The sequence below is a fragment of the Podarcis bocagei genome, assembly GCF_964188305.1.
Source record: "Podarcis bocagei genome assembly, chromosome: 2".
NCBI classification, from domain to species: Eukaryota; Metazoa; Chordata; class Lepidosauria; order Squamata; family Lacertidae; genus Podarcis; species Podarcis bocagei.
The window spans coordinates 113,513,714-113,525,761 of record NC_138126.1 but is presented as its reverse complement, the minus strand read 5'-3'; the positions used below and the strand labels follow the sequence as shown (position 1 = coordinate 113,525,761).

At 46.1% G+C, this 12,048-nt stretch overlaps 1 protein-coding gene across 4 annotated transcripts in view; it reads left to right on the top strand.

The window, feature by feature from the left end:
• RAB11FIP4 (RAB11 family interacting protein 4) overlaps positions 1-12,048 on the top strand; it is a 239,220-nt gene that overhangs the window by 66,135 nt on the left and 161,037 nt on the right. For all 4 annotated transcript variants that reach the window (XR_014004695.1, XM_081181359.1, XM_081181361.1 and 1 more), the window contains exon 2: positions 7,503-7,590. Coding sequence is in view for 3 of the 4 variants with exons in the window: in XM_081181359.1 (XP_081037485.1) it covers positions 7,503-7,590 (88 nt within the window). In the remaining variant the exon portion in view is untranslated. The remainder of the gene's footprint in view (positions 1-7,502; positions 7,591-12,048) is intronic.

Below are 12,048 nucleotides of genomic sequence, written 5' to 3'. Positions count from 1 at the left end.
TTGTCAAGTCCAGGACTGGAGCTTCTGCTTGTAACTTGAAGCCAGTTTGGGACTACAACTCCCATCAGCTCCGGTCAGCTCAGACTGATGGGCATCATCAGGGCCGGGTTTAGGTCTGATGAGGCCCTACTCTACTGAAGGTAATGGGGCCCTTTATATATCCAGCTGTCCTTTGTCAACAACAAATTGTCACTGTTTTTTTGTGTTGAATATATGCTATATGGTAATTTATGGACCTAATAGGTATCTAAAGCCATTTTTTCACATAACAAAATATGTATTTATCAAAGTAATTGTTGAACTGAAATACAATTAAGGAGTATGTTAATAGTGAAATACAATTAAGAAGTATATTAATAGTGAAATAATTATTAAGCTATAACTGAAAATGATTTTTGACTCATAACAAACTTAATAATGCAAACACATTTGCATTTGGCAATAACAAAACTTCCTTTAGAAACACAATTTACAAAGACTCATAATCTAGTCTCTAGAAACTTGCTATAACATGAAATAAGAATAGACATAAATATATGGTGCAAACTACTAATAATTATAAATAGAAGAATGTAGGCCCCCCTATATATAGAAATGAGCAAAGCGGTGAAATTTTAGGGAGCAGGCTAGCAGGCGGGGCCCATCACTTACATCATAGGAGCCTACACAACACAAAACACTGTTTCTGTATGTAGGTTTTATTTTACTTCTTTTTTATCTTATTTTGGAAATGTACATCCAGTTTCTTTTTCTTTATTTTTTTGGGGGCCCCCCAAAAGAGTGGGGCCCTAAGCTATAGCTTGTTTAGCTTATACATAAATCTGGTGCTGGGCATCATAGTCCAAAACATCTGGAGGGTACCATGTTGATGAAGATACCTTTAAGCAGTAGTACAGATAGATAATTTTATACACCAGACTTAATGGCCCAATAGGGGAGTCCTGGAAGACTATTGGTGTGATAGACACAAAGCTCTCTCTCTCTCTCTCTCTCTCTCTCTCTCTCTCTGCCTGTATATGTTCAGGCAGGTGAAAAATGGGAGCAGTATCGCAGACAGGGGACCTGGTGAATTGAAGTTCTGTAGAAGAGAGATCAAAGTCAGCCAGCTTGGGCTCCCCTCCAGGTTTGAGTGGAACTAGTTTGAGCATAAATCTGAAGGGACGTGCTGCTGCTGCTGCTGCTGCTCAGTTTGCTGCTGTTTCCTGCACATGGGAGATTTACTGCTTTTGTTGCAGCACAAGCATGTCTATAATTCACTAACATAAGCCGTCTGAACATTGGAAAACTAGGACACTAAGAAAGTTGGTCTCCATTCACTCTTATACTTTTTATTTTATTTTTAATAATAATAATAATAATAATAATAATAATAATAATAATAATAATAATTTTTATTTATATCCCACCCTCCCCAGCCGAAGCCGGGCTCAGGGCGGCTAACAACAATAAAACAGTACAAAAATACAGCACAAACAACACTCTAAAATCATTCATTATAAAAATTTATTCAAATCAAGCCACTGGCAACCATTGGGCCAGAGCTCCGCGAAGATTGCCGAGGGAGGGAGTCAGGCTGTGCCCTGGCCAAAGGCCTGGTGGAACAGCTCTGTCTTGCAGGCCCTGCGGAAAGATGTCAAGTCCTGCAGGGCCCTAGTCTTTTGCGACAGAGTGTTCCACCAGATCGGAGCCACAGCTGAAAAAGCCCTGGTTCTAGTTGAGGCCAGCCTAACTTCTCTGTGGCCTGGGACCTTCAAGATGTTTTTATTTGAAGACTGTAAGTTTCTCTGTGGGGCATACCAGGAGAGGCGGTCCCGTAGGTACGAGGGTCCTAGGCCGTATAGGGCTTTAAAGGTTAAAACCAGCACCTTAAACCTGATCCTGTACTCCACCGGGAGCCAGTGCAGCTGGTATAGCACCAGGTGAATGTGATCTCGCAGCGAAGACCCCGTAAGGAGTCTCGCTGCAGCTTTCTGCACCCGCTGGAGTTTCTGGGTCAGTCTCAAGGGCAGCCCCACGCAGAGTGAGTTAGAATAATCCAGTCTGGAGGTGACCGTCGCGTGGATCACAGTGGCTAGGTCAGGGCGAGAGAGGTAAGGAGCCAACTGCTTAGCTTGGTGGAGATGGAAAAATGCTGCCTTTGTTATAGCTGCAACCTGCACCTCCATGGAAAGGGAGGTGTCGAAGATTACACCCAAGCTCTTAACGGACGGTGCTGGCACTAATTGCACCCCCGCAAGAGATGGGAGTTGCCCCCCCAATCCCATATCGTCCCATCCCAGCCACAGGACCTCTGTCTTCGAAGGATTTAGCTTCAACCGGCTCCCAGGTAACCATCCAGCCACAGCTTCCAAACATCTGGTCAGTGTGTCTGGGACCGAGTCAGGATGGCCATCCATCAACAGATAGAGTTGGGTGTCATCAGCATACTGATGGCAACCCAGCCCAAAACTCCGGACAAGCTGGGCGAGGGGGCGCATAAAGATGTTGAAAAGCATCGGGGAGAGTATCGCACCCTGAGGTACTCCACACACCAAGGAGTGGCGCGATGACACTTCCCCCCCAAGCGCCACCCTCTGTCCCCGACCAGAGAGAAACGAGCGCAGCCATTGAAGGACTGTGCCCTGGATCCCCACGTCGGCAAGGCGGTGGTCCAGGAGTTCGTGATCGACCATGTCGAAAGCTGCTGACAGATCTAGAAGAATCAGCAGCCCCGACCCGCCTCGATCCAGCTGTCTACGAAGATCATATGTTAGGGCAACCAGAGCCGTCTCGGTCCCATGACCAGCGCGGAAGCCAGACTCGAATGGATCCAGAGCCGAAGTTTTTAATTTTTTAAAAAAAGGATCGCTGGGTCGCTGGTACAGAATGCTTGCACTTGGTGCATGACCTGACAAATTCTTTTAAACTGACCGCTGTCCATGGTGCTGAATTGGAATTGTGTTCTGCTATGAGACTAATGGCCATAAATTTCACACACAGAGGCACATGCTGTGTCACATTCACATTCTTTATTTTCTTCTTTTTTTAAAAGTTTTTTTTTATTAAAGATTTTCTTGTTTTACAGAAGTAAGTGTAATGTCTCTCATATTTTTTCCATGTAACATTTCCATAACTTCTCCCATGCAGAGAGTTGTATATTATATCCAAAATCCCTTGCCCATTGTAGCATTACTGGTTTAACTTCTTCATCCTTGGTACAAGAAAGAAGATTCCACCTAAACATTAGGAAGAACTTCCTGACAGTAAGAGCTGTTCGACAGTGGAATTTGCTGCCAAGGAGTGTGGTGGAGTCTCCTTCTTTGGAGGTCTTTAAGCAGAGGCTTGACAACCATATGTCAGGAGTGCTCTGATGGTGTTTCCTGCTTGGCAGGGGGTTGGACTCGAAGGCCCTTGTGGTCTCTTCCAACTCTATGATTCTATGATTCTATGATTTTTACAAATCCCTTTCATTTGTTGAGACATTAGGGGGAGGGGAAAAGGGGGGAAGGAAGGGGTGGAGGGAGGGAAGATGGGTGGGGGTGGGTGGCGATGTTTCTGTTATGCTTAATGTATGTAGGGTTTGGTGTCAGCGTTGCTTGTGCTGTTCACTTGTGTTTCTTTGGTGGTGAGAGAGGTTGGGGTTGGCCTAGGGTGTGGTTGTTTGTTTGTGATTGGCTGTGGTGATCTTTGTTTTTGTGTGTGAGTGGGGTGGGTGGGTGTTTTGGATCAGGTTAGCCATACTGATTTGTATGCTGTTGGTGGATTATTGTTGTTGTCTTGTTGCTGTGTCACATTCTGAAGGAATATGAGCTAAATATTAGTGCTATGTTTGGGTTGTCAGGGAATGGTCTGAAGACGAGGACTGGGGAATGCATTCTGCGGCAGACCATCTTCTCTCCGATGGAGAGCTGGAGGGGGAAGAGTCGCCCCCCCCCCTTGTCCACAGCGTGTTCAGAAGCAGAGAGAGAGAGGCAGAAGCTGAACAGCTTAGGGAGGAGTTACCCAGTTTCGAGATAATGACAAGGGAGCCAGAAGGGAGGGAGCATCTAGCCGAGATGTCACTTGAGAGTGGGGGTGACTTTCCCCCTCCATGGACTCGGAGGTCCGAATGTATCAGAGAGCAAAGGAGCCAGAGGGAGGGAGAAACTTCCCATTGGCACCTAAAATGCTGCAGAAGTCAGAAGGAGGATTTAGAGTAGCCAACTGCCCTTTGTGTGGTGAGCTGTGTGCTTGCAACATGATGCTGTAATAAAAGGACTATAAATATATCAACTATTCATTCATTCTTATCTGTGAAGTTACCAAAGAGTTTGCATTGAAGTTGCAGGAGGGTTTGCATTGACTGCTGTTCACGTTTGCTGCCAAATGCAAGCTATCCTGCTTGGGAGCTTTTTTTTGGGGGGGTGTCACATAAAATGCAACCTTGTCTGTGCCAAACGACACTAATGATTCCTCCCTCCCCATTGGACATTGCAATGGTCTGATCCAGGAAAGCATTGCTCATCTCTTGCCTCTGGCACTATTCGTATCTAACAGCATAATTGCTACACACTGCTGCAGTGTGTGTCTTACTCGGCCGTGTATCTAGATGATCATAACTGCCTCCCATCAAATGCTCAATGCGCCAGCCACAGGGATTGAAAACATTCCATTTCTTCGATATTTCTGTGATTCTTTTGCTGAAGGGGTTTACCATAAAGTCATCAGGAAGGGCATCATGCCCAATGACCATACCAGACTTGAGCAGTATCTCAATCCCCTGTCCAGATTAAGACTCCAGGAAAACGAATGTGCAAAGCACTCCTCCTCATTGCTTTATCTGAGGGCTGGTGTTTTTTTTTAAAAAAGTGTGTGGTGGTTTTGCTCACATTTTTAAAACTGAAAAACTGAGAATCTAGGTCATGTCTGTATTCAGCAGCTGCCTATGCCTTAAGCTTGGCTTCTTGCTCTGTGTGAAATGTTCATGCCCACGGTTCTTCCTTTCAGAACCTCAGGGGTGGGAGGCAGTTCCGTGCCATTACAACTTGTGATGTTTTCATTATTATTTTCAGCTGAGGATCCCTGTTTTCAGTGGAAATTTCCTATTGGCCCTCCTTTACACACTGTTCTTTAGTGTGTTCTTTACACACTGTTCTTTGTCACAAGATGTGGGCCTTTCAGTAATGACACAGGGCCTAGACCAGCAGTTCTCAACCTGTGGGTCCCCAGATGTTGTTGGACTACAACTCCCATCATCCCTGAGCTCTGGCTTTGCTAGCTAGGGGTGATGGGAGTTGTAGTTCAACAACATCTGGGGACCCACAGGTTGAGAAAGGCTGGCCCCATCCCCAAAAGAAGCTTCATAGCAAGGCTATATGGTCCAGTATCTGCAGGTGAAGCTGTTTGTTCACAGGACTTGCGGCCCCTTCTCAACGTTATCGTCATGCTGTTAAATTGCACCTTTTCAGCCCGAGGGCTGCGTTCTCTCTTGAGGAATGTTTCCTGGGTGGTGACCAAGGCAAAAGTGGGGCAAAGCAATGAATGTAAATTTTACCTTTATAAAGGTAACGACTGTCGCATCAGGAGAGGCAGACCAGGTCTTCTCCCAATGTGACATTCGCACGCAGCATCTTCTGTTGCTGCGCAGCCCAGAGTGACTTCCTGCCAGGCCTCTTCTGCCCCCTCAAGATTGGCCTAGGACCCTCATACCTACGGGACCGCCTCTCCCGGTATGCCCCACGGAGGACCTTAAGGTCCATAAATAGCAACACCCCAGAGGTCCCAGGCCTTAAGGAAGTTAGATTAGCCTCAACCAGAGCCAGGGCTTTTTCAACTCTGGCTCCGGCCTGGTGGAACGCTCTGTCTCATGAGACTAGGGCCCTGCGGGATCTGATTTCTTTCCGTAGGGCCTGTAAGACAGAGTTGTTCCGCTTGGCCTTTGGCTTAGAATCAATTTGATTCCCTCCCCCTCTTTCTTTTTTCCTTCTCCTCCTCTGAAGAGGCTGCATCTTAATGTTTTAATGCTGTATTTTAATCTTATTTTTAAAGTTGTATTTTAATCAACTTGTTTTTATTATTGGTTGTTAGCCGCCCTGAGCATGGTCTTGGCTGGGGTATAAATAAAATTTATTATTATTATTATTATTATTATTATTATTATTATTATTATTATCCCAGCGGACATTCGGGGGGGGGGTGTCTGTAGAGGCCTCAGCCCCATAGAGTTGGTGCACCTGCCCTGAAGCTTTCATTTTAACCAAGAGATCAAACATAACGTGAGAGGGTGCTCTCTCCTCCTATCCAGACCACTCCCAACCAAGATCAGCCATAATATTTCATTCTCTCCATTCATTCGTTTCTCTCAGAGCCACTTCATTAAGTAAGCGGCAAAACATGCCAGCATGAACAAATGATGCCAGGTTAAAATGTTTTTTATTACCTGGGTTATGAAGGCACCCTAAAGACATTAAAGCAAAGATTATGGGATAATATACACAGTGACTTGCGATCTCAGTCACACGCAGTCTGTAGTCTGTTGGCAGTAGGAGTACAATATGGGCATGTCTTTAAGTTAACACCTTACATTAAAAACCTGACAGTACCAAATTATTGAAGGCTTTTCACCAAAGCCAGACTAAACGTCTTTCCTTCTGCAGTGCTGGATGGCAGGTTGAGAGGAGTTCCCTACCAGGACAGACTTTGCTCGTGTGCTCAAGACATCAATTCTATAAAACATATTTTTCTGCACTGTGTGAGATACGAGTAAGCCAGGGCTGAACTGATCTTACCCTTGATGGTACCTTTCCCAGGAAAATCAGAGGCTCACTATGTCAGGTTCCTATTGGAAGACCGGACAAAGTCTAGAACATTAGCAGTGGCGAAGTTTTTATCGGTGGTTGCAAGAACCAATGATCCCTATCTTTAAGTCTGAACAAAATGTTTGTTTAACCTGGAGGTAAAAGGTAAAGGGACCCCCTAACCATTAGGTCCAGTTGTGGCCGACTTTGGGGTTGCGGCGCTCATCTTGCTTTATTGGCCGAGGGAGCCGGCGTACAGCTTCCGGGTCATGTGGCCAGCATGACTAAGCCGCTTCTGGCGAACCAGAGCAGTGCACAGAAATGCCATTTACCTTCCCGCCACAGCAGTACCTATTTATCTACTTGCACTTTGACGTGCTTTCAAACTGCTAGGTTGGCAGGAGCAGGGACTGAGCAACGGGAGCTCACCCTGTTGTGGGGATTCGAACCACTGACCTTCTGATCGGCAAGTCCTAGGCTCTGTGGTTTAACCCACAGCGCCACCCGCATCCCAACCTGGAGGTAGGCTGTCTGAATTGTGCATTGCTTTGTAATGATTTGTTGGGTCTCTGGACCATATTAAAGATTGTTTGATTGAAAATGTTTTGAATTCGCATTCTGTTCCCTCTGGACTCCTCCTTTTCGGGTGAGACCAAGACAAGAGTTGAATCATCCTTAGGATGTGCTAAGCTGTTGTAAGTGTTGCATATTCTCTAATACTTTCTTTATTTTATTTATTTGTTTTAGGTGGAAAAATTTGCCAAATACTTGGATCCTAACGATCTAGGCAAGATCAACTTCAAAGATTTCTGTCATGGAGTTTTTGCCATCAAAGGTAGGCATCATCATCGTTCTTTGCCTCCCAAAAATCTGCCCCAGGTGGTTGAGAGAAGCCCAGGAACAGATTTGAGGGGTAAGAGGGAGGAGGGGAAGTTCTGTTGCGCCAGCAGAAAACCTTGCACAAATGGTACAATTTTGCTCCATGCAACCCTGTGTGCCCACAGCATAAGCTGCTAAAACAATTGTCTGTTTGGCAGAGCGTTCCCTTAACTTCAGAATCGATGGTGCTGCTGCTCAGCTTCTACCTAGTGGAAAACGCCTTCCCTGATTGCAAAGTTGTTAGTGTCCAAAACCAATTGAGGGCAACTGGGTAATCTGAGAACGGCTGCGTGAGTGTGTTTATTGGTGGCGACTTTGCGTTGTACAACTTTGAGTAACAATTATGAGATAAACGCTGGGATCTGGCATGCTAGGAATGGGTTCCCAAACCTCATTGCTGGAGCATGTTTGCGGGCCTTAAGAGGAGCTAAAATGACTTGCAGAGAAAAGAAAACTAGTTACTCTGTTGGATGCAACCCTGCTACTCAGCAGAAGGCCTGAGCAGTATTGATTTGCCCCTCTCTTTCCCAACAGAAGAACAGTGGCATCTGGGATTTCTTGTTGCAGCTGATTTTACAGCTAGCAGGCAGGCACAGGGCCTGAGAAGCATCACCATTCCCTAGAAAACACTGCCAAACTTCAACTGAGCCCAAACAGCACCAATTGTCTTGTTTGTTTGTGGGCATAGGGTCTATCTCACCAACACACACACACACTGCTGCCTCCTCCCATTGCTTTGTCCCAGCTCCTGTGAGCCTAGCAGTTCAAAAGCACACCAGTGCAAGTAGATAAATAGGTACCACTGCGGTGGGAAGGTAAACGGCATTTCCATGCACTCTGGTTTCCGTCACGGTGCCAGAAGCAGTTTAGTCCTGCTGGCCCCATGCCCCGGAAAGCTGTCTGCGGACAAACACTGGCTCCCTCAGCCTGAAAGCAAGATGAGCACTGCAACCCCATAGTCACCTTTGACTGGACTTTACCATCCAGGGGTCCTTTACCTTTTATATTACACCTAGAGGCTGTAACCTTCATGGCGTTATTTGTCCTTGCTTTGATTCCTGTCTAGCCTGCTGAAGAGTTCTGGAGAGCTCGAAAGCTTGCATGCAATTTTGTGATGTTTTGGTTGGCAAAAGGTTTTCCTTGCCAAAAGTTTCAAAGAAGGGCTGGGGCTCAGCAATATGGAATCCACTTTACATGCAGGTTCAGTCCCCAACATCTCACTTTTGAGAAACACCACGCCAGCCAATACCACAAGACCATGAGGCAGATAGACCAATGGTCTTGAGCTGGTGTTACATGGCTTCCCACCTGTCCTATTAAGGATTTTGGAATTGCATTTCCTCTGTCTTTCCTTCCTCAGTTTAAATGAATGAGGACCTCCCCCTAGTGGCTGTATTTAAAAGTCCCCTCTCTACATCCCTCCAGGTGAAATACAAATAACTGTCTTCCTTTCTGTTATGATTTGATGCATTTTTGGCCACAAATACGTGTCAGTTGTCTCCATTTGTTTATTTACCTTTTCCACACAATCTCACGCGAAATGAAATATGGTAAACATTTACAAAAAAATACACAAAATCTAGAAAACTAAAGCAAGGACAGTGATCCAATACTTTTTTTAAGATCCCACCAAGGGCCCATTATTACTATTACTATTACTATTATTATTATTATTACTATTATTAAATTAAATTTGTACGCTGCTCTTCACACCATAAAAATACAGGATAAAAACAGGATTAGAAACACAAAATACATAATAATAACTAAAAAACCCTCAAACGGTGTGGTGTGTACCTTGTTGAGTTACAAAAACACTATTCCTCAGCTTGGAGGATTTAATAATAATAATAATAATAATAATAATAATAATAATAATAATAATAATAATAATAATAATATATTATTATTATTATTATTTATACCCCGCCCATCTGGCTGGGCTTCCCCAGCCACTCTGGGCGGCTTCCAAAAGAATATTAAAATACTGTGATACATCAAATATTAAAAGCTTCCCTAAACAGGGCTGCCTTCAGATGTCTTCTAAAAGTCTGGTAGTTGTTGTTCTCTTTGACTTCTGGTGGGAGGGCGTTCCACAGGGAGGGCACCACTACCGAGAAGGCCCTCTGCCTGGTTCCCTGTAACTATTTATTTATTTATTTTAAAAAATAAAAAAACAATAACAAAAGAAAAAGATGTTTCTGGTACAAGGAATGACACTGAGCCCTGCCTGCAGCTGCTTCAAGAAAGACGGCTACAGGACAGGTTACACCAATGCCAACCCCCCATTCTGGAGTGTTCAGCTCTGCCCTCTGACTCCTTGCAAGGATTCTTTTCCTGTGGGCTCTGCAAGCCCAGAGTTAGCAGTGCCAATGGGGAGGTAGGTAAGGTGGAGCGTGGGCTTGGCGGGGCTGCAGGCCTCCAGTTTTGCCTTCCAAGAAACATCCACTATGCCATGGGCTGGGGAGTTCCGGGTCGCCTCTGGCTTTTGGGGACTGCTGCTGCCGGGCAGCCAGCCAGCCAGCCAGCCAGAGCTCTGTGCCCACCTATGTGTCAGGGACAGGACTGAAGAGGAATGGTGGGGGCCGCCTCCCCCTTCTCCTCAACCCTCCAGGAGGGCAGTATAGATTTAGAACAGCGGTTTGCAGAAGGTCATATTTCAGAGGCTGCAGATGGCAGAAGCTGGGAAATCTTGGAACAGCAGGAAGAAGAAGCACCAGGGGAGAGATAGCTGACAGACTCAGTGTCCTTGGAAAGTATTCCTGACCCCCTTTCTAAGACCAGACAGGCATTGAGGGTATTAGAAGAAAAAGCTCAGTGGCAGAAAGCTCAGATCAACCGGCGCAGAAGTGATGTCAAATAAGGGAGACGTATGCGGGTGTGACTTTACTTGGAGCAAGGCCATCATTGAATAGAGACTACATTCTCTCTCTCTCTCTCTGAATACTGAATAAATTATGTGGTAAGGACTCTTTGTATTTATCTGCTTTTTTTGGCTGCCACCAGAGGAGGGATAGGATTCCCCGAAGCCTTGACATAATGGAAGGCTGCTGAAAGGCAGCCGGGCTGCTGGTAAGGGCGACCAGGGCAGCAGAGGTGCCCACACAGGAGCGCCAACTCCAAGGGCTGATGCAGTTTTTGGCCCCTGGCTCACGCAATATCAAGGCATTGTGCGCACAGCGTCATGGCTTCCCACAACGCCATGCATGGACCCCCTCAATCCCATTAAGAAGATGGTGCCTCTGCTACAGGAGAAGTCCAGGCTAACTGCATTTGAAATGTGCACTGATTCAAAATCGGGGGGGGGGGGGGAGAGAATGCTCAGGTTACATATATAGTGGTACCTCGGGTTACAGGTGCTTCAGGTTACAGACGCTTCAGGTTACAGACTCCACTAACCCATAAATAGTACCTCGGGTTAAGAACTTTGCTTCAGGATGAGAACAGAATTTGTGCTCCAGCAGCGTGGTGGCAGCGGGAGGCCCCATTAGCTAAAGTGGTACATCAGGTTAAGAACAGTTTCAGGTTAAGAATGGACCTCTGGAACGAATCAGAGTACTTAACCCGAGGTACCACTATAAGCCTGCAGTGCACTGCAATTCCCTGCTAGCAATGAAACTCACTAGGTGACATGGGGCCAGTTTCCTCTGAGTACAGCTTTGATACCGGAAGCGAAGCAGGGCAGAAAGAAATGGCTTAAAAGCAGCAGTGTTTACAGTGGTACCTCGGGTTAAGTACTTAATTCGTTCCGGAGGTCTGTTCTTAACCTGAAACTGTTCTTAACCTGAAGCACCACTTTAGCTAATGGGGCCTCCTGCCGCGCCACCGGAGCACGATTTCTGTTCTCACCCTGAAGCAAAGTTCTTAACCTGAAGCACTATTTCTGGGTTAGCAGAGTCTGTAACCTGACGCGTATGTAACCTGAAGCGTATGTAACCCGAGGTACCACTGTATTTACCCGTTGCATTTACACCCCGCTTTTCCTCCAAGGGGGACGTGGGTAGCGCTGTGGGTTAAGCCACAGAGCCTAGGGCTTGCTGATCAGAAGGTCAGCGGTTTGAATCCCCATGACGGGGTGAGCTCCCATTGCTCGGTCCCTGCTCCTGCCAACCTAGCAGTTTGAAAGCATGTCAAAGTGCAAGTAGATAAATAGGTACTGCTCTGGCGGGAAGGTAAACGGCATTTCCGTGCGCTGCTCTGGTTTGCCAGAAGTGGCTTAGTCATGCTGGCCACATGACCCGGAAGCTGTACGCCGGCCAGTAAAGCAAGATGAGCGCCACAACCCCAGAGTCGTTCACGACTGGACCTAATAGTCAGGGGTCCCTTTACCTTTACCTTTCCTCCAAGGAGGTCAAAGTAGAGTACAAACTTCTCCCACGTTCCATTTCACCCTTGTGAGGTAGGTCAGGCAAAG